Raw genomic sequence first — 27,467 nt, 5'->3', positions numbered from 1 at the left:
CATGTCCCACCTGTGCACCCTGCAGCAACCAGGGGCAGGCCAGGGGCCTCCTCACAGCTGCTGCTGATGAAGATCCCTGAACCAGGGCCACGGAAAATAAAGACGACCAAGTAATGGTACTCACAGAAGTGAGACAGAAGGGCACAGAATGTGGCTCACTGCCCACCGAAGTCAAAGACGAAACACAGGCATAGGGCACAGCATGGAAATGTGAGCGCGTGTGGGCTGGGCGTGTGCATGTATCTAATGGGGTGAGTGTGCTGGGAGATATACGTAGCTACGTGTATGCACGCATGTACACGGGATGTGTGCATGCAGACTGCCCTACAGAGAGGCGATGCAAAGGAAGCTCGGGCTCCCCCAGGCATGTCCACGATGTCCACAGAGCAAGGTCCACCCTCCCAGATGCCTTCAAGGCACCTTGGAAGTGAGTGCTTTGCCTTTCAGCCTGACTTCTCCACAGGGGTGCTTCGACTCCTTTACTACACAGCAAGGATGCACCACATTTCCTCTAAGACACAAACACAAACCCGTCACCTCCCACTGCTGACTCCCTGCCCACACTGCCCACACTGCCCACACAACACTTCTGGGCAAGGAGGGAGCACCAAGCACCAAGAGGCCTGCAGGGCTCAGCTCAACTCCTAGAGAGGGAGCACCCCGGCCTCGGAAGAATCGCCCAACCCCAGGAGCATACCCCTCCCTGGGGAGCATAGGAAAGACATGAGGTGGCCAATTTACTTTCCATCCCTTTTCAAAGCTTTTGAAAACCAGCAAGGCACCCTTTGTTTATCACAAGATCCCACCCCAGCCTTGCTCTAAACTAGCCGTGCTCTACCAGCCAGCGCTAAACCAGCCCTGGTCTAAACCAGCCCTGCTCTAAACCAGCCAGCTCTAAACCAGCCAACTCTAAACCTCTCCCTCCAATGCTTGATCAGAAACACTACGTGGTGTCACAGACATGACGCTGCACACGCAGGAGCTCAGGGATGAAAATCAGCAAAGAGAAGAATTTCTCGTATTCCTGAATATGAACTAGAACTCAATACCATAAGGTAGTAATTCCATCTCAATCCCCTTTGTTATGCACATACACAAGCAAAATCAATTTTTACAAATAAACATTCTAAGTCGTTTACTTAGAATGAACAAAAAAGTAAATAAAAGTGCAGGAAGGGAAGCGGATTTGGCTGAACAGACAGAGCATCCTCCTACCACATGGGAAGTCCAAGGTTCAAACCCAGGGCCTCCTGACCTGTGTGGTGAGGTGGCCCACGCACAGTGCTGCTGTGCACAAGGAGTGCCATGCCATACAGGGGTGTCACCGTGTAGGGGGGCCCCATGCACAAGGAGTGCGCCCCATAAGGAGAGCCGCCCCGCACAACAAAAGCCTGCCCAGGAGTGGCACTGCACACACGGAGAGCTGATGCAGCAAGATGACGCAACAAAAAAAAGGAAGATTCCCGGTGCCACTGACAAGAATCCAAGTGGACACAGAAGAAAGAATACACAGTGAATGGACACAGAGAGCAGACAACTGGGGCGGAGGGGGAGAAAAAAAAAAGCGCCGAATCTGACCTCAGGCTGGGCAATGATTTCTTAGCTCTGACTCCAAATGCACAAACAGTATAGGGAAGACAACAGTTAAAATTCAAAGCTTTTGTGCATCAGAGAACACCATCAAGAAATTAGGAAGACAGCCCAAAAAACCGGAGAGAACACTTGAGAACATAAAGGACTTTGTATCCAGAAGAAAGAACTTTTACAGCAACAATGAAAAGTTAAACTCAACTGAAAAGTGAAGAAAGGACTAGAATAGACATTTCTTCAAAAAAGATATACAAGTGACTGACAAATACTTGAAAAGATGGGCAACATCATTAGTGATGAGGGAAATCAAAACCACAATGAGACAACATTTCACACCCACTTGGAAAGTAACTGACAATAACATGTATTGATGGAAATGTGGAGAAATTTGAATTCTCATACATTGCTGGTGGGAATGTAAAAACGGAGCAGCCACTTTAGAAGATAGAGAGTTCATTAAAAATTTACACTTAAAATCACCATTTGAACTCAGCAATCTCACTCCTAGGGAATATCCCCAGAGAAAAGAAAACATATGTACATGCAAAACCTTGAACACGAATAGTTTGGCTCACAATAGCCAAAAAATGGAAATACCCAAGGTCCATCATCTGGCAAATGGGTCAACAAAACATGGCCCATCCACACAATGGAGTATCACTCAACCACAAAAAGCACTGACGTCCTGGTACATGTGACATGCAAGATGAGCCTCCAAAACATAACACCAAGTGAAAGAAGTCAAATACATATCATAGATTCCATTTATACAAAATGTCCAGAAAAGACAGACTTATAGAGACAGGAAGTAGAAGAAGAGTTGTCAGTGGTGGGGAGGGATTGCTAATGGGTACAGGGTTTCTTCTGTATGCCATGAGAATACCCTGGAATCAATTATGGTAATAACATTTGCACACCTCTAAAAAGATACGAAAAGCCACTGCAGTGTAGGGTGAGCATCATGGCACATAAACTATATCCTAATAAAGCAAAGAAATGAGCAGAAAGACAGCTGAGATTGCAGGGTGTGAAGGTCCCACATGGCCTGCCATGGCGGAGCGGCCACTAATTCAGGAAGGCCTCTGCGCAGGATGCATGGGGGCAGCGGCCCCGCCCACTCCCACCCACCGACAGGGCAGGCCATGGCGACCTGCCCACTGCCCACCCTGTGCACCAGATGCCAGCGCACCCGCTACTTGCCATCCGTGAGCCGAGAAGGGAGCAGCAGACCTCTTCTGCCCAGCTCTGCCAGAGCCAGGCACCCGCCATGCCACGCGTCATTCGTCTCCTGGAACCTGCAAGGACACAGAAACCCCAGGATTAGGGCTCTGGCCTCGGCTGCTAGATTCAGCCCCACAGTCTGGCACAAGCACTGCTTGCCAGCCCATCCTCTCTGGTCCAAGACCCTCTGAGGCCCGAGTGACTTTTTAAAAACATCAGTGGGCTAACGAGATAAAATGCTGCAATTTACCATGAAGACAGTCACCGTGTTCAGCACTTCTCTTCACACTCAGGACAGCGAGTGGCATACTGGAGGAAGCCGTGGCTGACAAGGTGGCCCTCAGCACCAAAAGCCTGGCTCGGATCAGCTGGTGGCGCCGTCCAAGTGAAGGCCGAGGTGCTAAGCCCGGCTTCTGGCCACAGCAGTGCCACCCCAGTCATGCTGCACATCACAACACCCTCACTCCCATCAAGGGAATCGTGATCTTAAGAAAAGTCCGGGAAAAGTGGACTTGGCCCAGTGGTTAGGGCATCCACCTACCACATGGGAGGTCCGCGGTTCAAACCCCGGGCCTCCTTGACCCGTGTGGAGCAGGCCCATGCTCGGTGCTGATGTGCGCAAGGAGTGCCCTGCCATGCGGGGATGTCCCCCGCGTAGGGGAGCCCCACGCGCAAGGAGTGTGCCCCGTAAGGAGAGCCGCCCAGCGCAAAGGAAAGGGCAGCCTGCCCAAGAATGGCGCCGCACACACGGAAAGCTGACACAACGGGATGATGCAACAAAAAGAAATAGATTCCTGGTGCCGCTGATAAGGATAGAAGCAGTCACAGAAGAACACACAGTGAATGGACACAGAGAGCAGACAACTGGGAGGGGGGAAGGGGAGAGAAATAAATAAATAATAAATCTTTGTAAATAAATAAAAAAAAGTAAAGTCCGGGGCTCCCATGGCAGTGATGCCAAACGAGGAGCCCAGCATGGCAAGAGGACAGGGGACAGGATGACTCCTTGGAACGGTGCCCAATCCCAAAAGGCATGGTAATGACACGGCATATCGAGTCTTTTACTTACTCTTGAAATACAGGGTTTTAATAAACAATTGTAATGCCAATTAATCAAGTCATAAGAAAAATATCATATTTAATAAAAACTGCCCCAGAAAGGTTTGGAAGTTTTCTTGCTTAGGGGTGTACTTCTGATACTACAACTGAAATTATTTTTTAAATTGATGATAAGTGTTCTGAGTCTCCAAACTTTGCTACCAATAAAAACATGGAGAGAGCAGATGGGGCTCAAGTTGAGTGCCTGCTTCCCACATGGAACGTCCCATGTTCGGTTCCCACTGCTTCCTAAAGACAAAAACAAACAACAAGCAAAACAAATGAAAAGGCCAACTCAGGGGAGCCAATGGCTCAGGGGTCGTGCGCCAGTTTCCCACATACAAGGCCCCAGGTTCAATTCCTGGCCTCTAGTACCTCAAAAAAAAAAAAGGAAATACCCTCCACCAAAAGGCAAGACAAATTACAGGGCTTTTCCTTTTTGAGTAAGTAATTTGACGGCAAAGACTAATGTTTAGGAAAACCAACTAAGTTGTGCAAAACAAGAATGTTAGACAGGAGAGTAAAGGGTTATCTGTTTACTCTACAAACATCCCCTCTGTGCCTGCTGGGCCAGATGCTTCCCACCAGCACGGCAATCCCAGCAGTGGCAAGCTGCTCCTTGGAGCACACCATCTATGGAAGTAAGCAATCAGTTTTGCTTCTCTGGCCATTTCAGATGTTCTGTTAAATGTCTTCTCCAAAAGCTGGGTAGCCACTTCAAAATTAAATATTTGCAGTTTGCCCTTCAGGATTTTAATATGAGAAAAACTTTAAGCTTTTCGTAAAGACTGGGCACACCTTGATGAACTGGATAAAACCTCGACATCATGACGATTCAAATGCCTAGGACTCCAGCATCAGCTTCTGTGCTAGACTGTGCTCCCCATTTGCCAGCTGCAGCAGCCTCGGGACACTGCACCAAGCTCCTGGGGACCACAAACCAACTGTGCAAGTCCCCATTCCACACCACACCCCCAGGGAAGCCTGGAGGGACAGACAGCAAGAGTGCCTCCCCCTGAGGAGCCCAGGGGCCTCAGCGAGCCCACCCTGCTCGGACTTTCCTCCAGGGAGGTCAGGCCCCAGCAGGGCGCTGGGCCTGGCAAGCAGAGGGCAGCCAGGTCTCAGCATCCCTCAACCTTGCCAGGCTCGACCCACACAGCTGGACGAGACAAGACACCCAGCAGCAGCACTGTCATCACAGTGCTCAAATCACACTCCCTTGTCAAAATGGCCACCAGAAGGGACAGGCACACACAGGCTGCACACTGCCCAGGAGAACAGAAGGTCTCACACCCAAGTGGCCACACTCCGGCCGACCAGGACTCAACAAGCCTCGGAGGAGCGAGGACAAGAGCAGGCCGTGGGCAGCCATGCACAGGCACGTTCAAGAGAGGCAAAGAGGAAGCTGGGGGGGGGGGGGGGCTTGGCCTTCAGGTCCCAAGGAAACAACAAATCCAGGTGTGACAACGTCTGTGCTGCGATGCACAGTGGAGCACACACGTGCACGAGGGCAAGAGGACAAGATGCAAGGAGCGCACCTGCTGACTCATCGGCTCACCGAACTGAGAACGTGTGTCCCGCATCGTCTGCAGCAGGCTGGGCAGAGAGGTGGGGACAGAGTCAGGCTCCCTACCTTCAACCCTCTTACCCTGAACTCTGAACCAAAGTATCCCCCAGAGAGGACGTCAACAGGATTGAAAGGAAGTAGCAGAAAGGAACCTGCGTGATGAGCCTGTTACGGGGCGGGGACTGCTGCAGACGGGCTCCCAGGCTCAGGAGGACACAGAAGACGCCCCGGAACAAGACAAGAAAGGCCAGTCCCTGTGGGGAGGAGACGGCAGAGGCCTGGACGGGGGAGAGTCCCAGCACCGAGCCCCTCAGAGCACTGCGGGCTGTGAAGGTGGGGCCCGAGCTCAGGGCTGAGTCCTGGAAGGGCCTGCAGAAATGGGAACTAATGGCCACAGCGTGGACAGCAGGGCGGGGAAGCCGAGGGTGCACTCAGCAAGTCTCTAAGTGCTGCGAGGCGCCCTCCAGCTTCCCCCACAACAGGGTCCCGCCACGCTGCAAGTGGCCGATCGCTGCCGATCCCACTGCAGCATCACATGGACAGACACATCTGACAACTGGCATGGGGACCTCCTCGCAAGCCTGGCCATGGCCTGGCAGAGCGGTGAGGGAGGGTCTGCAGTGCGTGCTGCAGGGGCCCAGAGGCTCTTCCGTGGGCGAGAGGCAGGGAGGCACAGCCCTACCCACCCCCATTGCTTAGATCTGGACCCAGCGCACTGCTATTGCGACAGGGCTGGCTGCAGGCTGTCCTCGGCACACAGCGAGGCCCTCCAAGGAGCTGCACTGCTTCCCATCGCAGGCACAATCTGACATAACAGAGAAGGGATGGAGTGAACAGTCCAGGGATTGGGTGTTCTTGGAGCTAACCCATTTCAGAAAAGCTGGCCACTCACATGTCCCAGGGGAAGCCAAGAGGGAGGGTGAGCTTCGAGCAGCAGCCAGGCCAGGCTGCCTGAACTAGGGGATGGGGCGCACGTCAGGCGGCTGCTCCTGGCCCTCCCCACACCCCCACCACCGGGGCCCGCCCCCCAGCACTCTGGGAGTGCAGCACTCCAGCTGCAGCCCTGTGCCAAACCTCCAGGACAAACTGCACTGCCATGCAAGGGACAAGGCTGCTTGTCTACGGACCAGCGCCAGGAAGCTCCAGTCCCTGAGAACACAGCAGCTGCATGCTCACTCAGAACAGCACGACGCTAGCCACTGGAGAGGGAAGAGATCGACCCGCAGATACGTCGCACTGAGCAAGAAACGTCAACAGGGATAAATGAACTACTGCAGGTGCTCGGGGACCCCCGCGCTGCTCCAAAGGGTGCACAGCCCAGGGCTGGCCTCCCACACGCTGCCCTGGGCAGAGACCACACCTTGCGTACACTCAGGTGTGCTCCAGAGTGGACGCAGCGGCCCCTGCCTTCAACAGGCTGGTTGCAGAGCCTGGGAGCTCCTCCACCCCCACAACCTCACTACCAGACAAGACATGCACGCTAAAATAACATAAAAATCAAGGCCGAGAGCATTGTAAGAATAGGGAAAATGGGGCAAGGGAAAACGGAGGAAGACTTGAAGCTGGAAAATGAACAGATCTTTAACAGACACAGCCCAGTCCAGAGATAGGGTGGGTTGGGGAGAAAAGGTGGCAAGTTCAGCTTAGGCGTGTTGGCTCTCAGGGACCAACGAGGCATTCGAGCAAAAGGTCCCACAGCCCCTCAGAAATGAGGGCTCACGCCCAGGGAAGCAGCCAGGATAGAGCGACAGCCTGGGGCCTGCCCACTGCATGCAGGGAGACAGCAGTCCCAAGACAGTGGCCAGGAAAAGCAGGCAGGGCAGGGCGCCGAGTAAGGGTCGAGCAGGAACTGAATCGAGTGTGCTGATGGCGGGCAAAGTACGAACAGCAGAGCTCCAGGATGCTGGATAAAGACGTCTGTGCACAGCAAGGAGGAACTGCGCAGAAACAGCCAGAAGGGAAGGCACGTGGGCAGACAGCCTCCCCCACGAGTGCAGGGCCAGGGGTCAGGAGGCTGGAAAGGCTGCGCCCTTCTCCCTCGAGTGAGAGGCCCGGCTCAGGCTGTGCCCCAGGGAAGCGCACCTGTGCCCGGGCCAGCAGGCTTTCCTCAGCACACACCAGAGCGAGGGCAGAGGTGGGTCCTGAGACAAGGCAGCAGGAAGGCGATTGAGGACACGCTTCACCAAGACCCAAATCTAGGCACCCACGGAGATATCCCGAGGAGTTCCTTGGGATTTTTGATAGGCACAGAACAAGATGTTTCTACTCTAAGCCCAGCTGCCAAGCAGGCAGCATTATTCTGAAAAAGATAACCTGTGTGTGACACAGTATCTCCTGCACTCCTTAAATTGTCCCTGAGCAGGCTGGAGGCAGAGCACAAGAAAACCACGCCAAGGAGGGGGACGATCTCTGCTGGACACTGGCAGAGCTGACTTCTAGGGCTAAGGACACGTGTCCAAGCACCAACACGCTGACAGCACAGTCAGTCACAGCCACGCACAGACACCCTGGAAGGAAGCCAAAGGGTCCCAGGGCTGCACTCAAGGACACCTGCCTCAGAGCAAGGAGAGAGACCTCCTGGTCGGCGGGGAGCCACCTGTGAGCACACTGGAGCTGCTGGGGGTCTCTGCACAGCCCCTTGCCTATGGGCCCCAGGATCAGACCCTGATGACCTGCTGGCCGTACCTGCTGGCCTTGGAGGATCCCGACAACCCAAATTCCACACAAGGCTCTTCAGAAACACACAACAACATCACTAGTCACAGGTAGCTGTTTAAAGTTTTTTTTATTTTTTAAAGAAGTAAAATCTTTCTGATTATAGAAAGATCATGCAGAAAATGCAGAGCCATTTTTTTTTAACAAATGACCTTTTTCTTTTTTAACTTTTTCTTCCCCTCCCCCTCCTCGTTTTTGCTGTCTCTGTCCAGTCTCTGTGTGGTCTTCTGTATCTATTTCTCTTTTTGTCTTCTCTTCTTATCTGTCTTCTCTAGGATTCACCTGGATTCAACCCTGGGGACCTCTGATATGGACAGAGGTTCCCTGTCAATTGCACCACCTCAGTTCCCGGTCTCTACTGCACTTCATCTTGACTCTCCCGTGTCTCTCTTTTGTTGCGTCTCAATCTTGCTGCATGACTCACTTGCACAGGCCCTGGCTCATTGCACGGGCACTCGGCTTGCTGCACGGACACTTGGCTCGCCACGCCGGCACTGGCTCACCATGCAGGCACTCAGCTTGCCACGAGGGCACCTGGCTCACCACGCACTTGGCTCACTACATGGGCTCACCATGTGGGCACCTACATGAGCACTCAGCTCACCGCATAGGCACTGGCTTGCCACACAGGCACGCTTTCCCTTCTTCCTGTTCACCAGGAGGCCCCAGGGATCAAACACAGGTCCTCCAATATGGTAGGCAGAGGCTCTATCACTTGAGCCACATCCGCATCCCAGAATCATTTAAATTTAACTAAACTTAACCAAAAGTTAAAGTTCAGGTCTTAGCTCACTGCCCACATTTTAAGGCCTCAATATCCACGTGTGGCCAGCAGCCACAAAGCTGGGCGGTACAGGTCCAGCTGCCACCCGAGGGCTCCCATGCACCCAATGTGTATGCATCCAGAACTGATCTTTCTTCTGCTTTAAATCTTTTTAACATAACAGATTCTAAGTTAATGAGAGCAACATCAGAAATAACTAGAGTTCTCAAATCTAACGTCAAAAGGCGGAAAAGGCTCCATGGATTCTGACAGGTAACTCAGCTGGTAAACTGAGAAGACACAGCGAGAACAGCCATGGCCTCCAGACTCCTCTCCCTCCATCTGCTCCCATACCTGAAACAGTCCAGCACAGAGCCGACCACGTCGTCTGCCAGCTCCCTGGGAAGCCGTCCAGCCATCCTCCCGAGCCTGGAAGGAAGAGCAGAGGAGGGCGTCAGTGGCACCGGGTCCGAGGCTCCCCCTCCTCAATGGGCACGCCACAACCAAGGCCACAGAAGGCCTGCCAGGGCCTGGAAGAGCCCTGCGCTGGCCGCATGGAGGCTAGCCCCAAGGCAGCATTTCAGAACCTATCCCTGGTTCTTGGGGGTGGGTAGGAGGTGCCAGACTCAGAGGGCAGAAGGCAGCCTCTGCCCTTGGGGCGCTTGTGAGAAGCAAGCACACCAAAACCAGCGCAGCAAGCACCTGAAGTGTGGCTCTTCCCGGCACCATTACTACACCTGGGGAAGGTGGTAGGGGGCAGTGTGGGTGAGGGTGTGGGAGAGCACAAAGACAGGAACATTTGTAAGGTAAAAAGTCAAATCTGGAGAGGAAGCAGATGTGGCTCAAGCAGTTGAGCACCCAACTCCCATATGGGAAGAACTGGGTTCAGCTCCTGACGCCTCCTAAAGAAAACAAGCAAACAACAAGCAGACAAGGAAGAGAGAAAAAAACAAGCAGACAACAAACAAACAAAAACAAGGAGCAAAAAGACAAGGAAGACATCTGGGGAGGGAGCAGAATACTTAAAAAAAAAAGTCAAATCTGGCCAGCTCAACGTTTTGCACGCCCAGCCAGAAAGGCAAGAAAATGAAGAAGCCTAAATTCAGCTTTTGTAATTATCCTTAAAACTAAAACATTAAGAAACAAATCAAGATCGGAAACACTATTCTTTTTTAAATCTTTAAGCTGCTTATCACGAGTCCCGTACGAAGTTTCTCATCATTAAAAAGGCTCACTAAGCAGTGGAATCTATGGCCCCTGAGACCCGAATACAATGCCGACAGACACGTACCCTTTGGCCGCTGACCATCGCACGACGGTGTCCCGGTCCTTCAGTCCAACCAGCAGCTGCTCTGCAAGAAGAAACAGGAGAGCTGAGGAGAAGTGGAACCAAGATTTACAGAAAGCTTCCTCTTCCTGCCATTCAGCCATCCCTTCTGCACATTACTCAAAAGAACAGCTTCAAGGAAAACACATTAAAAATCTTAAGGCCAATTTCTGCCTTTCTCGCCAGAACTAACTCCAAATATCAAAGCAAAACAGAAGAGGGTGAACTTTCCTCCACAGTCCCTTCAAAAGAGTTCCAAGCCTACCCGGCTGAGCTCTTGGAGCCACTGGTGTGTGCATCAGCCCAGGAGAGCCGGGGGCACCCCAAAACACGCATGCTTGTGTAGGCATTGAAGGACTGAGAACCAGGAGCCAGATATACAGGTCCATATCCATGCTCAGCAAAGGGCCCGGAAGGTGGCAGAGGGTCGCATGGGGCAGGGAAAGCCGAGACCTCTGCCAGCACGTGAAGCCAACAGGACACCAGCCTCATCCTTCCTCGCAGCTGCTGCTCGCCACAGGGAGCATCAAGAACAAGCAGCCGGGGCGGGGGGCTGAAGTCTGTTCTTCAGACCCCTTCCATTGGGACTTCTCAATAAATTCTTTCTTTGTCTATAGTCATTAAAAAAAAAAAAAAAAAAAAAAGAACAAGCAGCCATGCATGCAAGGGCTGCCAGGATCCACCTACCAATGACGTTCTCCACCTCCTCCGGGACATCATAGCCCTCATCACTGTCAGAGGCCGTGTCAGGGGGGATTTGCTCATGTGGACCCTGGGCAGGACGTGTTAGATTAGCAGCCAAAGACCGGCACCCACGCTGATACCTACACAATGCACAAGCAGTATTTCAGGGCAGGTGAAACGACTTAGAACCTAAAAAATAAACCATCATGATGACTAAAAGTCACATTTTAGTGCCACATCAAGTTTTAAAAGACCACGAAAATTCCATGGTCTTTACGTTACAGAGGCATGACAAAATGGTGGAAAACTAAAGAATTAAATGTCAGCAACATGAAAGGTCAACGAAAGACACCTGCCTGATTTAAATCACAGAATCACATTGCTGAGAACATCCTCACAGGTTGCAAAGTCTTAAATGTAAGAAGGAAGAAAATAAAGTACAATCACAAGAACACACACACAAGAAACAACACCCAGCAAACAGGAAAGCACGCATTTCCAAACACGCGCCTCCTGCCAGCCACTCCTCGCGGAGCCTCACACCACCGTCCACCCCATGCAGGAGACCCCAGGCGCCTGCATCACCTGTGCTCACCATCCATTGCCAGCTCCTATATACTCTGCCTCCCGAATGACTCTCTGAAGCTCCCAGAAGCTGCAGCCACTATCCAAGCCCCAGCTGCCTAGACTGTGGCAGCAGCTTCCCACACAAGCACCAGTGCGGCCTGCTCAACACAGGGTGCATGCCACAGATGGGCCCACAGGGTTGCCACCCTGCACACTTCCTAGCCCCACAGCATCCTGCTTCCTCATCTGAGCACGCTGCTCCAGCCAGAGCTGCTGAGGGTGGTGGGCCATGCACAGGCAGGCTCCACAAACGCTGGCCAAGCCTTCTGGAAGCTGGCTGCCCCTGCGTGGCCTGGATCTTGGGCCGGCCCAGCCCAGGACAGAGCCTGGCACACAGAAGTGCCCAGTGCAGATTACAGGATAAGTGCTGGAGCGACAGCCTGAGGCAGGCCCCAGCATCCAAGGATCGTGGCTCTGGAGACAGCACCAGAAATGAGATGCGGCATCCCATTTCCCTGAGCCTCAGTTTCCTACTTTCTAAAACAAGGAGAGGGACAGTGCCTCTACATGGCCCCCCATAGACCCCACCTCCGGACCCTCGTGCCCAGAACACAGCACAGGTAGAAGGACCCCTTCTGAGACTGGGCTACAGCACAACTGCAGCTCAGTCCTCCTCGCCCCCATGTGCGCTCTCACTTGCTCACTCTAATGACAGCCAGCTGCCACGGGGAGCAACCGAGGAAGAGGCCCAGGGGTAAGGCACCAAGGGAGGCCCCTGGCCAACAGCCCACAAGAAGCTGGGCCCTGCCAGCAGCTTACACAGGGAGCCTGGCAGCAGACTTCCTCCCGTCGAGCCCTGGGATGCCTGCAGCCCCAGCCAACCCTTCATGAAGCCAGAGACCCTGCCCAGGGGGCCAGTGAGGACGTTCCCAGAGACCCTAACCTGAGAAACTAAAAAGGAAAATATTTAAGCTGCTAACAAATTTAAGCTGCTACGTTTAGGAGTAATGTGTTACATAGATAACTAAGTCAAGAGAATGTCACCCACCTTCATAACGACTCACAAACAACCGGCACTCAAAGGAGGACATATGTTAATTGATTCATAGAGAATGTGCCCATGAAATGTTCGATTTGATTGAACACCGTAAGAAACTGGAAAGACAGTAAGCCTTAGGCTGCTGCTGGACTCACCCTTCTGCCATAAATAACCACAAAACCAACCACAGGCAGGCAGCAAGGGACAACTAAGGCAAGGCTACAATTCTTACAAGAGAGGAAGCCCACGAGGTGCCCCTCCCCTTTGCCTCAGTCTTCTCCCCAAAGGCACTTAACAAGAGCACAGAGAAACAGAGCCCAAGAAGACAGCAGCAGACTTGCCCAGTGAAAAGAAAAAAATGTCGAGGGCTGCCAAGTGGGAACAGAATGTGGAAGAGATGAGAGCAGCAGAGAAGGAATCCCAAAGTTCAGCATAAAAATTCCCCTGGGGCCCCTGAATGGCCCCTCGGGTGTGTGAGCACTGTTGGTGTGGGGCTGGGACTAGATGCTGGGGATTCACTGGAATTCAGGCCTAGCAAGAGCTGATTGATGCCCCCAGCTTTCACCCAAGGCCCTGGAAAAGCCACACGACTAGGCTGGGCCATGAGCTACCTGCTGCAGGTCCACAGGACAAGGCAGGCTTCTACCGTGTACGGAAGTGGAGCTGAGGTGCACCTGCTGTGCATGCGGCATGGCAGCGTGACCTCCTCGAGGCCCACACAGGCTTACGGCACGGCCTTTCCAACAGCTACATTACACATCACCTAGCAGGTCACACAGTGGATCGCCGAGGCTTCCCCGATGCTCTCCCACTTAAAAAAAGAAAACCTGATGTAATTTGCAGAAGGACCACTGGGATGGAGAAGCCCACCTAGGAGAGCAAAGCAGCAGGAGGTGGCCAGGATGGGCGCAGCCACGGGGAGGCAGGGGGCCAGCCCCCAGAGCCCAGGGTGCCCAGTCTATACAAAACAACAGTCCCCCATCATGGGTACTGGTGTCTTTTTAAACTGGGGCTGAGAGGACTAACGTTCATTTCTAGGATGGAGGGGCAGGGAGACCAGGTATAGAAGGGGAGAAAAGGGCCAGAGACCCACTGAAAAGCCTGTTTTCCTCTCTCCTTCTTAGGATTAGGTTTCTATCAACTCAAGTCCATTAAAAGGCTGAAGGAAGTCTTAAAAAAAAAATTCTGCTACACACTGTCTAAAACCCAAGCAATTAGAATATATGTAGACAAACATTTTAAAAGTTTCCTTTAAAAAAAAAAAAGTAACAAAAAAACACACAATCCACAAACACACAATCCACATGATGCGGACAGCTTCCAAACAGGAAACCCTTTCCCAGGACCACTCAGGGGACCTCCAGCAGGGTACACCCTGCAGCAGAGAGGAGGAGGAAGACACTGAAACCCCCGAAAGGGGGAGATCCGAGACAGGGGAGTGGGGAGTGGCAGGCTGCACTCCTCCCCCAGAAAGTGTGGGAATGTGGGCAGACCTGCCTGGCAGAAGGGAAGCTGTGGGACCACAGGGGCCATCAGAGAGGGCGGCTGGAGGGGAACCTAGCCAACTCCAGGAGAAGAGAGCTGCCGGGCTATCAGGTGTGCATGGTGGCACCAAGCCAGCACCAGGGGAGAGGACAGCCACCAGGAAATCGGGCTTTTGTTTTCCTTTTTTGTGGGTTATTTTTTCAGTTGAACATGGACAACTACAAAGAAATAGAATAAGTGGAACCAAGTAACAAAGAGGACCCTTAACAGAAAGCCAAACAAAAATAAAACCCTAGACTAGAAAGAGAAACAAACCAACTGAATAAGCCCATCAAGCTAAACAGATGCCTAGACATCAGCAAAAAATTACAAGCCATACTGAGAAACACGAAGAGATGGCCCAGTCTACTGAACAAATAAAATCAGGAGAAGACACAGATTGTGGAACAACTAATGAAGGATGCCCAAAGAAATATCCTTAAATCAATAAGATAAGGGAAGACATAAAGAATATAAAGAAGACACTGGGGGAACACACAGAGGAAACTGTAAAAATACATAAAAAGATAACAGATCTTATGGTAATGAAAGGCACAATGGAAATGGAAGAAATTAAAAATATACTAGAATCGTATAATAGCAACTTTGAATAGGCAGAAGAAAAAATTAGTGATGTCAAAGATAGGGGTCCAAAATCGCAAGGATAGTAGAACATATAAAACATGGAAAAATTTAGCAGGGACACTGGGAAACTAATGACAACACAAACATGCATTCCAGACATCCCAGGGGGAGAAGGGAAAAGGGGAAGAAGGAGCATCTGAGGAAATTATGGCCGAAAACTCCCCAACTGGTAGGAGGGACATGGATGTACATGTTCAGGAAGCCCAGGACACTCCAAACAGAAAAAGCCATAGTGTCCTACTTCAAGAGACAGTGCTAGTCCGTCTGTCAAACACCCAAGACAAAGAGAGACTCTGAAAGCAGCAAGAGAAAAGAGAGCCATCACATACAAAGGAAGGCCGATAAGATTTAAGTGCTGATGTCTCATCTGAAACCATGCTGGTGAGAAGACAGTGGAATAGTGAAGATAGTGAAGGCGCTGAAAGAAAAAAAGTGCCAGTCAAGAATTGAAAGAAGACAGACACAGCAAGTGCGAACAACGAGGGGGTGGGGAGAGAAAAACAAAATAAACCTGAAAAAAAAAAAAAAAAGAATTCTGTATCCAGAAAAATTTTGATTCAAAACTGAGGGAAAGATCAAAATATTCACAGATAAAAAGAAATTGAGAAAATTTGAGTCCTGACCTTTAAGAAATACTAACAGCAGTTCTGCAGGTTGAAAGAAAAAAGCAGGAGAGATGTAGGAAAATATAGGAAGGAAACTTATTAGTAAGAGTAACTAAAAGATAAAAAGAGAAATAAAAATAAAATATGACATATATAAGCCTAAAGAAAAAATGGCTAAAGTACTGCCTTTACATTAATAGTACTGAATGTTAGTGGATTAAACTCTCCAGTCAAAAAACAATGACTGACAGAATGGATAAGGAAATATGACCCATCTATATGTTGTCTACAAGAAATTCACCTTAGATCCAGGGACACAAACAGGTTGCAATTGAAAGGTTGGAAAGAGATTTTACATGCAAACAGTAAACAAAAAAAGGTAGGGGTAGCCATACTAATAACAGACAAAATGGACTTTAAATGCAAAACTGCTGTAAGAGACAAAGAAGGACACTAAATATTAATAAAAAGGATAATCTACTAGGAAGAAAGAACAATTATAAATATTTATGATCCTAACCAGGGTGCCCCAAAATACATGAGGGAAATATTAGCAAAACTAAGGGGAAAAATAGATGCCTCCACAGTCACAGTGAGGGACTTCAATACATGACTATCACCAACAGACAGAACATCTTGACAGAGTCAATAAAGAAACAGAGATCTTGAATAACACATTAGAGGAACTGGACCTAATGGACTTATACAGAGCATTACACCTCAAAACAGAAGGGTAGACGTTCTTCTCAAGTGCTCGTGGATCATTCTCCAGGCTAGACCACAGGCTAGGTCAGAAAAAAAATCTCAGCAAATTCAGAAAGACTGGAATTATCAAAGCAATTTTGCTGACCACAACAGAATGAAGCAGGAAATCAATAAAGGACAGAGAACCAAAATAGGCACAATCAGTGGGTCAACGAGAAAATTGCAAGAGAAATCAGTAACTATCTCAAAGTGAATGAAAATGAGAACACAGCATAGCAAAAGCAGCAGAAGCAGTGCTGAGAGCAAAGATAAAGCCCTAAATGCCTACACATTCAAAAAAGAAAGAGCTAAAATCAAAGACCTCTACACACCTGGAGGAACTAGAAAAAGAACAACAAATTAATCCCAAAGCAAACACCAAGAAAGAAATAAAGATTAGAGCAAATCTGAAGGAAATTGAGAATAAACAAACATTAGAAAGAATAAAACAAAAAGCTGGTTTTTTGAGAAGATTAGTAAAACTGACAAACCCTTAGACTAACAAAGAAAAATAAGAAGAGGCAAATAAATAAGATCAGAAATGAGACAGGAGACATTACCACTAACCCCACAGAAACAGTATCATAAAAGGATTCCTTGAAAAACTGTATGCCAACAGTTGGACATTTTAGATGAAATGGATGAATTTCTAGAAACATATGAGCAACCTACATTGATGAAAGACGATATAGAACTCAACAGACCAATCACAAGTAATGAGATTGAAGTAATCATCAAACACCTCCCAACAAAGAAAAGCCCAGGACCAGATGGCTTCACAGGTGAAAATTCTACCAATCATTCTGGAAAGAACTAATACCAGTCCTGCTCAAACTCCTGCAAAAAATTTAAGAAAAGGGAACATTATCTTACTCATTCTATGATGCCAACATCACCCTAATACTCATCAAATCCTCATCAAAATACTTGCTGATCAAATACTTGCTGAGAGGGAGAGGGAGAGGGAGAGGGAGAGGGAGAGGGAGAGGGAGAGGGAGAGGGAGAGGGAGAGGGAGAGGGAGAGGGAGAGGGAGAGGGAGAGGGAGAGGGAGAGGGAGAGGGAGAGGGAGAGGGAGAGGGAGAGGGAGAGGGAGAGGGAGAGGGAGAGGGAGAGGGAGAGGGAGAGGGAGAGGGAGAGGGAGAGGGAGAGGGAGAGGGAGAGGGAGAGGGAGAGGGAGAGGGAGAGGGAGAGGGAGAGGGAGAGGGAGAGGGAGAGGGAGAGGGAGAGGGAGAGGGAGAGGGAGAGGGAGAGGGAGAGGGAGAGGGAGAGGGAGAGGGAGAGGGAGAGGGAGAGGGAGAGGGAGAGGGAGAGGGAGAGGGAGAGGGAGAGGGAGAGGGAGAGGGAGAGGGAGAGGGAGAGGGAGAGGGAGAGGGAGAGGGAGAGGGAGAGGGAGAGGGAGAGGGAGAGGGAGAGGGAGAGGGAGAGGGAGAGGGAGAGGGAGAGGGAGAGGGAGAGGGAGGAAAGAAAAGGCAACCAAATTGGAAAGGAAGAAGTAAAATTTCACTATTTGTAGGTGACACGATCCTATATGGAGAAAGTCCCGAAAAATGTACAATAAATCTACTAGAGCTGATAAACAAGTTCAGTAAATTGGTGGGATATAAAATCAACATGCAAACATAGAAGCGTTTCTGTACAATAATAATTTTGCAAACTGAGGAGGAAATCAAGAAAATAATTCAATTTACAACAGCAACTAAAAGAATCAAATATCTAGGAATAAACTTAACTAAGCATATGAAGGACTTATACCCAGAAAACTACACGACATTGCTAAAGGAAATCAGAAAAGACTTAAATAAATGGAAGAATATTCCATGTTCATGGATTGGAAGACTAAATATCATTAAGATGTCTATCCTAATCAAATTGATTTACGACTTCAATAAAAATTCCAACAGTGTATTTTACAGAAATGGAAAAGCCAATTATGAAACTTATCTGGATGAGTAAGAGTTCGTGAATAGCCAAAAACATCTTGAAAAACAAAAATGAAATTGGAGGAATCAAACTATCTGATTTTAAAGCATACGACAAAGCTACAGTGGTCAAAACTGCATGGTATTGGCATAAGGATAGACATATTGACCAACAGAACCAAATCAAGAGTTCTGATATAGACCCATGCATACAAAGCCAACTGATAACTGACAAGTCTACCAAGCCCACTCAACTGGGTCAGAATGGCCTCTTCAACAAATGGTGCTGGGAGAACTGGACATACATACCCAAAAGAATGAGAGAGGATCACCATCTCATGCTCTATATAAAAATTAACTCAAGATGGATCAAAGACCTAGATATAAAAGAAGAGCCAAGATCATAAACCTCCTAGAAGATAATGTAAGGAAACATCTACAATCTTGTATTAGGAAATGGTTTCATAACCTTTACATCCAAAGTGCAAGCAATGGAAGAAAAAACAGATAAAAGGGACTTCCTGAAAATTAAAAAATTTTAAGCTTCAAAGGAGTTTGTCAAGAAAGTGAAAAGGCCTACTCAAGGGCAGAAAATATCTGGGAACCACTTATCTGAGAAGGGCCTAATATTCAGTATATATAAAGAAATCTTACATTTCAATAATAAAAAGACAAACACCCCACTTAAGAAATGGGCAAAAGACTTGAATAGACATTTTTCCAAAGAGGAAATACAAATGGCTAAAAAGCACATGAAAAGATGCTCAACGTCACTAGCTAAGAGGAAAATGCCAATCAAAACTATGTTTTACACCTACTAGAGAGGCTATTTAAAAAAAAAAAAACCAGAAAACTACAAATGTTGGAGAGGATGTGGAGGAACTGGAACATTCATTCACTGCTGGTGGGATGCAGAATGGAGCCACCACTGTGAAGGATGGTTTGGCAGTTCCTCAAGAAGCTAAGTTTAGACTTGCTGTATGATCCGGTACTAGAAATATACCCAGAAGAATTGAAAGCAGGGACACAAACAGATGCACACCAATGTTCATAGCAACATTATTCACAATTGTCAAAAGTTGGAAGCAACCCAAGTGTCCATCAATGGTAAATACATACGAAGGAATATGACTCAGCTGTGAAAAGGTATGTAGTACTGACATGGACAACATGGATGAAGCTTGAGGACCTTACATTGAGTGAAGTAAGCCAGTCACTAAAGGACAATTACTACATGATCTCACTGATATGAACTAAGGATACTGAGCAGACTCATGGAGGCAGAGTCTGGTAGATAGGCTACTAGGAGATAGAAAGAGAGTAGATGTTGGTGAGCCGATGTCCACTCTGGCAGAATCTATGAAAAGGTTGATGGTGGTGGTTTCGCAGCGGTCGGAGGTGATGGTGCAGCAACATGAGTATGGTTGATGGCACTCAAGTGTGTGAGTGGAGATGTGGGGAGTGGGGGTTTGGGCATCCATGGTGCTGGAGTTAGGGCTGGAGGATGGGACAGGTGAATGTGCAGCTCAGTGAGCTCTGCAGAGGAGGACTGTGGTTGAGAATACAATCATGGGAGAGTTCTTTCAGGATCCATGGTAGTGGGTGTCATTGGTACTGGGTGTTGGGGGGGGATACGTGGGGACAGGTGCACCAGGGGCATGCCTCTATGGGATATGAATGTGTTTGTGTTGTTGTAGGTGTGTTTTTCCCGTGGTTGAAGGCCCCGACAGTAACCAACAAAACATTAAACTCCCATCCTGGGGAGTCCTGCTACTTTCTCAAATAAAGTGGCAAAAATCTCTGGAGTATATAGATAGTACCTATTAGAAGAAAACAGGCCAATATGCCAAGACTTTAATGCTTATACTTATGAATCTTATTCCTGTATAATTTAAACTTAGCCTAACAATAACTAATGCCTAAGAGTTAACCTCCTGAAAACCTCCTTGTTACTAAAATATGGCCTCTCTCTAAGCCGAGCTCAGCAAATAAACTCAATACCTTACCCCCAACGTGGGCATGACTTCCAGGGATGAACCTCCCTGGTACTGAGGGATTACTAGCAAGCACCAATCAGTGATGCATTTGGAAAAAGACCTTGACCAAAAGGAGGAAACATTAAATATGAAAGAGTTTCTAATATGGCTGAGAGATTTCAAAGTGAGTCAGGAGGTCTTTCCAGACATTACGCTTTTGCAGATCTCAGGCAGTTCTCCTTAACTGCCACAGTAAACAAGCCTCAAATAAAAGTGCTCTCGAGAGCTCTAGGGAAGTCCAGACGTTACAGGCAAGGCACACAACTCCATGACATCAGCACCCCTTTGGTGGGCCTTACTTTGGAATATAAGATAATCTATTTCCCCAAAATAATAAAGTTAGATTCCCTAACACATGATTTTTCTACCCCTTTTATTTGGACATATAATTAGTACTATACACATTAAATATATGCCCCAGTGACATAAATCTTGGGTCTGTTCATATGCTAGCTGAGCCCTGAATCTCAGTAGAATTGCAGCCAACACCAACTCTCCAGTTCTTCAGCCCGCCAGGACAGCTAACAAAATGCTGATGATGGACAAGTCCCATCCAAAAGACAGAGTATCTGCAACTGCAAGTAAAATTAACATTGATATAAAGACAGTGGTTACCAGAGGTTCTGAGGGAAGCAGGAGGGAAGAATAGGTGGAACACAGGGCATTTTTAGGGCACTGGAATTGTTCTGTATGATACTGCAATGATGGATACATGTCATTAAACACTTGTCAAAACCTATAAAACTGTACAGAGCAAAATGTAAACCATAATGTAAACTGCAGACCTTGATTAGTAAGCAATGCCTCAGTATTGGCTCGCCAATTGTAACAAATGTACCACACTAATGTAAGATGTTATTAGTAGGGAAAAATGTGGGTGGGGGAGAGGGTGAGCTACATGCAAATCCTCTGTACTTTCAATGTAACTTTTCGGTAATCTAAAATTTCTCTAAAAATAAAGTTCATTGTTATAAAAAATATATAATAGTCTATGAAATACACACTGAATAAAATAATTATGTAATGAACTATTTAGCTTCCTACTAAGTAATGTTCACATTATTATTACTTACAGCACAAAAAAGTAATTTTCAACGATGTTTTGGAAACTAGCCACTGACATTTAGTCTTATAAACAACTTTTTATAGAATTCAGCTGTACACAGAACATCCAGAAGGTATTTCAGTAAAACATCTCCTCAGAATTTGCTAAAATGTGGGACAAAGGCTGGGCTGAACTTAATCAAGTAATTCCTCCCCAAAGTATGCACATTAGTAATTGATATAAAATGGAAGGTTATTAAAAACACAAGCATTCCAGCACTTTTAAAAAGTCTTTTCCTGTGTGAGCCACAATTCACAACCGATCTATTAATTAAAGCAGGCTGCTGACAGGCCAAGGCACAATTCCATGAATAAGCAAGGGAGTTCATTTTCTGAATAAACCGTAAGAAGTGAGCCTTATTTTCTTTAATAGATGCCTGTGGTTCAGATTTATTAATTACAGTGGAGCTTCCTCCCACAGCCCAATCCATAAGGCTGCACGGTGGCTGAATAAAATGTCACATAAAGCACAGAAATGATCTTTTCTTGTCCTTACTCCAGCTGCAATCATTCTACCTGGTAGAAGTAGTTAGGGAATGATGAAAAAGAAGATTGTGCCTCTAAAAATCAGAAACGATTCTGAAAATAAGGGAAAAGTGAGGGCAGAAGACACTTTTCATTAATCTGTCTACTCTGCAATTGCCACCTGAAAGGAACACGTTCACAGTGTCAACTGAACAAGATGCTCTCCACTCGGTCACAAACCTCCACTTGGCCACTTTCGGTTTCAGGAAGGTCAGGCCCAGCCGCTGGATGAGTTTCACCCCAAGCTTTCGGAGGAGGGTCTGGTTACTCTCAGAGAGCCTGCACTTATCAAGGCACTCGAGAACGCTGGCAGCTGCAGAGGACAACACAACACATGGTTGGTACAAGGGAGTTCACGTAATTTCCAAACTGCATCATCTGTACTTGATAGCCAAATACTAAAACCACAGGCAATTCTACAAGAGCCCCAAAAGGCTCAGGGCCATGACAACCTAGGCCTAAAGGCCCCTTTCTTCTGTGTCACTCACCAGAAACAGCTACAGACGAATCTACTCAACTTCCTCACTGTGAAGCAGAAAGGATGGAAGCCAGTAGAGCTAAGTATCCCAGAGAGGGAGAGACCGTGCTGAGCAAGGACAGCAGCATGTGCAAAGGGTCAGAGCGGCCAGAGCACGTGAGGATGAGAAGAAAGCACAGGCAACAGTGGACTGGAGCCTGAAGTGTAAGGGGCCCCTTCACACTGTCCAGTGTGACTAGGCAATGACATGAAGGGACATTTGCTGCCAAGGCCACTTGGGGGGTAGGCGGGCGAGCCAGGGGGACACTGAGGCAGGAGAGCCTAGAGGGCAGTGTTTTGTATGGAAGGCAGAGTAGTCATGAAGACAGGAGCAACAACGTGGAAAGCCATGCTGGCTCTAGAGATACACGTGAGGTGAAGCAGAGACCACCTCATGACCATGGAACGTGGCGGGGGCAAGGAGGTGGAGCTGGTGGTGCTGGAGCCGGGAGGAAGAGTGGCTTTCAGGCAGAGTGCTCCAAGGAGGAGCGTCCAGACCTAAGGGAAGCCAGAGCTCCAAAACACGGGCAGGGACGTGGTCTGGCTGTGGGAAGACACTGGGGAGCCACTGGCTTGCACATGGAGACTGAAGCCAGCACAGGGTCCATTTATTTTACCAATGCATATCTTTAATGTCAAATAAGCTGAGAAACCCTTGAATATATTCCAAAAAAAAATCCAAATAGTGCACGATGACTAAACTGGGTAATCTAATGGACAATTCAAAATGGAAATGGAGTACCCACATACAAGCCTACCCAGGACAGCCTCTACTACATGACCACTACTCACTTTTTCAGATGTGAAGGTAACACAGAAGTTGGTTTTTAGAAAGAGTCCCTATCTCTTAGATACACATACTGAAATATACAAAGAAAAGACATGATGCCTGGGTGGGGTGGGAGGCAGGGCAAAGAAGTATGGATGGAACAAGATTGACCGTGAATCAGGCACCTCGAAGCTCAAGATAGAAATATGGGGGTTCAGCACACCATTCTTTCTTCCTTGATACATGTTTTTAAATTTTCCATAATAAAAACTTAAAAAAAAAAAAAAGACTATGGTTCAAAACTGAAATGCAGACATCTTCTAACGCATAAGAGTCCCTTGAAATTTCTCAGGCAGTAAACCTCTCTGCAGAGAGAAACACTGTACTTCTTTTCATAAATTGAGGTGCAATCAAAAATTAAGAGAATGAGGTAGAGGCCAAAAGATGCAGCCACGATTCCAATGGGAACTAAACTGCCCCTGGGACCCCAGAGGAACGAGGGGGCGCCACTGCCCACAACAAGGCCCCCAGGGCCGAGCACACAGGCAGGGACACTGCGACCACCTCAACCTCCAGGCAAGGCCTGAGCAATTTCTGAAATTTCTAATGATTAGGGGATTTTACTAAAAGTTAAATTAATACACACAAGGGACATACACACACACAAAGAACTACGATAGTGTCCAAATATATCAAGCTTCAGGTTTTAATAGATTAAAATGCTAAGGACACACACTTGATCACACATGGGCAAACTCACATGGCAAACACACCATCTTGTAAAAACAAACCTTACCAAAGGGTAAACAGTCTTCACGCTTTCCGTGTTTAAATATTTGAGCCTAAAAAAAAAAAAAAAGTCATTTTAAAATGCTACAAGTACATTTTCAAGTTTAAAATACAGGTTAGCAAAGCAATTTATTCCATCCTCCAAATATTTTTGTCTTAAATAGTCACCACCAAATAATGAGACTATTTCCATGTACAAAAAAAGGAAATAGATGGGGGAGGGAAGATTGCAGAGGCCACTTCCACGATAAAGCCCTGCTCATGCCTGGAGGGCAGATGGTGAGCTCCACGCACAGCAGTGTCTTTAACATGTCCAGGCTGAAGTTAAAGGCATTAGGTTGTAAAAGGAAGACTAAATAATCTCAAGTTTTAAAATTACCTGTGCATAAAGACTTCAAAGATGAAAGTTTCAGGTCAAACCATCCCACCTGCCGCTAGGAACCAGGTATTCATCCTCAGTTAACAAATGTGAATGCTTCCTCCCCTGGCCCCTTCCCCACCCTCCCCGCAGAGCCACACAGTGGGGCAGCTCAGCCCCAGGACCCTGGCAGGCTCCCAGACACCGGCCCGACCCTCTGAAACTGCTTTCGGTGCGCCTTCCCACATAGCCACGCAGCTACCTGCAAACACGCACACCTTGCATGCTCATAAAGTGCACGACTCTGGGTCCTGTCAGATGAGAGAAATATCGGATTGTTACTAAGATCCTGATTGATCCTGCAAAACCCCCACCGTCCTCTGAGGTCTGGAAGCCAAGTGGGTTCATGAACACGAGCTCCCCAAGCCCAAGGCAGAGCTGAAGAGCTGCTGAGCACTAAGAAACAGCCCATGAAACAGGATGAAAAGGGCATGGCAAAGACCCCGACCCTCCTCCACGACTTGAAGGGTCCTGGGCCCACCTGCACTGGGACCAGCCCCTGCCCACCTTGTGCTTGCCAGGCTGTGAAGAACAAGCCTGCAGGGTCAAGGAGGGCTCATGGAGGGGAGGTGACACTTCCTCAAGTGTCACCATCAGTGGCGGCAAAGGCGCCAGCCAGTCCGGGAAGGCCGAGCCCCCAGTTGTATGCTCACGGGCCGAGGGTGGCGCAGGAAGACGTCCTCAGCACACGGCTCCACGATGGGAGCACAGCCACCACAGGACACGGGGCAGCTCCGTGACTCACAGGCACTCTCAAACAGCTCCAGAAAGGGGCTCCAAAAGGGGTCCCAGGGCTTAGCTTCAGCCACAGTCCCTGGCACCTAAGCTCCCCAGGACCTGCTCTTGGCACCGTGACCGCCTCGTATCATCAGCTCAAGGCTGGCCCTAGAACCACTCCACAAAAGGTCTGTCAAGTGGCCTCGCACACAGTCCCACAGCAGAAGTTACACCGCCTTTCACTCTCTCCAGCATTACCAGCCCCACCCCAGCAACCATTCAGGAAGTTCAGTGCATTCATTTCCTTTTCATCATTTAGTTACATACACTACAGACAGAAGAGAATCCATCCTTCCAACAAGCAAGGTGCTGATAAAGGCAAGAAAGATGGTATCCGTGGCTTTACTACCTGACATCTGAAGTGCCCCCATTTCATGACTTGGTGAGCTTTTACTGAAATACGTAAACTATTATTTAAATTCTGGGTTATGATAAGAGGAAAAAATCACGCGGATCCCCTGCTTCCTCCTTAGGAATTTTGAAAGAAGCCAGGGAAGTGCTTAAGAGGGAAGGAAAGAGGCGATGGCCCCCAGCGAGCCAGGCCTGGGCACCATGAGAGGCCACCCAGCGCGGGATGCGCCACAGCCTTCAGTGCCCACCCCACCCTGCTTCTGCAACAAGCCGGGAGGACAGATTGGAAGGGCACTGCTGCACGGCCTCCGGCTCCTGCTCCCTGACTGCCAGAGCCAACGCCAGCACCCACACTCTGTGACCTTCAAAGCCCAGAGTGAGAAAAGGCGGCAGGCACCAAGAACACCACGGGAAATACACAACCACCCAGGTAATCTGACGGTGCACACTCGTTCTCTACGGCAGAAATGCCACCTTCTCAGGCCAGAAGCCATTTGCCTTCATCTCAGCCACAGGCAGCTCCCGGGGCATCTCCAAGGCACCGTCCACTCACACATCCCTTGGCAGGGATACCCTGGAGCCAGACCAGGTTTTCAAAAACACATCAGACCCCAACGATAACGCTTACAAGAGAGACTGCAGCAGTTAGACTTCCACCTTTAAGAATAACAGTGTCGATGGTGACAAGAGTAACATGGCAGCACTTCCGCTCTGACACCGGGAGCAGCAACACAGGGCAGCGGACACCTCCCAGGACAGCAGCTTCATACAGCCCTCCTTCCCCTCCAAGCAGGAAGCCCAGGGGAGGAGCAGAAGTGCAGCGAGGGGCTGACAGAGGTCGTGCTGCACTCTTCAGGGCTGGCACTGCCAGAGGACGGGGCAGCAGGGCCGCAGGGCTGCGCCAGCCTCCAACAGCAACCAAGACTGCCTGCTGCCGCGTCAGCTGTCCGTCTCCCTCTGTCTTTCCGGGCCAAGGTCGCTGGGCATGCTGCAGGACACAGCCAGGACAACATTTCACACTGTCAAGAGACTTGAAATAGCATCACAAAATTATCCAACAAGGCTACATGTGATAAAAACCATTCAGGCTTAAATCAACTTTGAAAGTGATTTTCAGTAATACAAGTACAGATAACTTCTTGGTATAAAAATAACTGCTAAAAGAAATTTTGCCTTTTTTCCAAAACTGTGAAGCAGCACCCTTTGTTATGTCAATAGCTGTTGATGCCACTCAAGTAGAAACTGCAACCATGAAGACTAAATCTCAGAGCCTATGTGTCAGTGCCAGCAGCACCAGGATCACCCAGGCTCACTCGCAAGCCAAGACATGTCTTGAAGCACGGCACGGACACACGTGGTGGCTCAGAGAAGAGGCCCCACTCCACTCATGCGCCTGTCCCCTCCCCATGGCAGACATACAGTTGGTATTAATAAAAGCACATATTCATGCCAATGCACTATTGGAGCCAAAGTATCTGTTATGGTGAAACCAGCCCTACTATCATGTGAAGAGTGACAAGATTTTCTATTATTTTTAGAAAGTCCTCAAAATGGTAAGCTGATTATGTGGAATGCATACCTAAGTATCTAGAGAGAGAATGATATCTACAATGTAACTGGAAATGATTTGATAAAAACAAAGAAAAGAGCACGTTGGGGACATACAAACTCAGGAAGGAGAGAACTTCAGAAGAGACTGCGCTTAGGAGGGCAGTAATGGAACCGTGAGCACCCTGATGGCCAATGAACCGAGACAACACAGAGGAAGAGGACAGATTCCAAGACAGACACAAATTACCAAAACTGGCCCAAAAACATAAATTTGTATGGACATATTGTCATGTAGATGAATTAAATCAGTAATTTTAAATCTTTCCACAAAACCAGCCTAGACCCACATGGCTTTACTAATAATTCTATCAAACATTTAAGACGAAAGTAGGGCCATCCTACATTAACTCTTTCAGAAAACAAAGGGGACATTCCCCAACTCATTTTACAAGGAAGTATTACTCTAAACAAAAGCCAAGACATCACAAGAAAATTACAGACCAGTGTCCCTGATGAACACAGATGCAAAAAATCCTTAACAAAATATCACAAACCAAATCTAGCAACATAAAAAGAGGATTTTTATACCATTACCCAATGGTGTTTATCCCAGGAATGCAA

General features: G+C 48.3%; 1 protein-coding gene across 6 annotated transcripts in view; it reads right to left on the bottom strand.

Annotated features, from left to right (window-relative positions):
• The window catches only part of TBCD (tubulin folding cofactor D), a 241,723-nt gene that overhangs the window by 155,521 nt on the left and 58,735 nt on the right, over positions 1-27,467 (bottom strand). For all 6 annotated transcript variants that reach the window (XM_058284969.2, XM_071210865.1, XM_058284968.2 and 3 more), the window contains 6 exons: positions 23,757-23,802; positions 21,855-21,987; positions 10,969-11,105; positions 10,246-10,306; positions 9,309-9,383; positions 2,791-2,885 (listed from right to left, as the gene is read on the bottom strand). In XM_058284969.2, the coding sequence (XP_058140952.1) occupies positions 2,791-2,885; positions 9,309-9,383; positions 10,246-10,306; positions 10,969-11,105; positions 21,855-21,987; positions 23,757-23,802 (547 nt within the window). The remainder of the gene's footprint in view (positions 1-2,790; positions 2,886-9,308; positions 9,384-10,245; positions 10,307-10,968; positions 11,106-21,854; positions 21,988-23,756; positions 23,803-27,467) is intronic.

Source organism: Dasypus novemcinctus, chromosome 21 (genome assembly GCF_030445035.2).
Source record: "Dasypus novemcinctus isolate mDasNov1 chromosome 21, mDasNov1.1.hap2, whole genome shotgun sequence".
In the NCBI taxonomy this organism is placed as follows: Eukaryota; Metazoa; Chordata; class Mammalia; order Cingulata; family Dasypodidae; genus Dasypus; species Dasypus novemcinctus.
The sequence above is the reverse complement of the archived record's forward strand: the minus strand, read 5'-3'. Positions and strand labels throughout refer to the sequence as shown.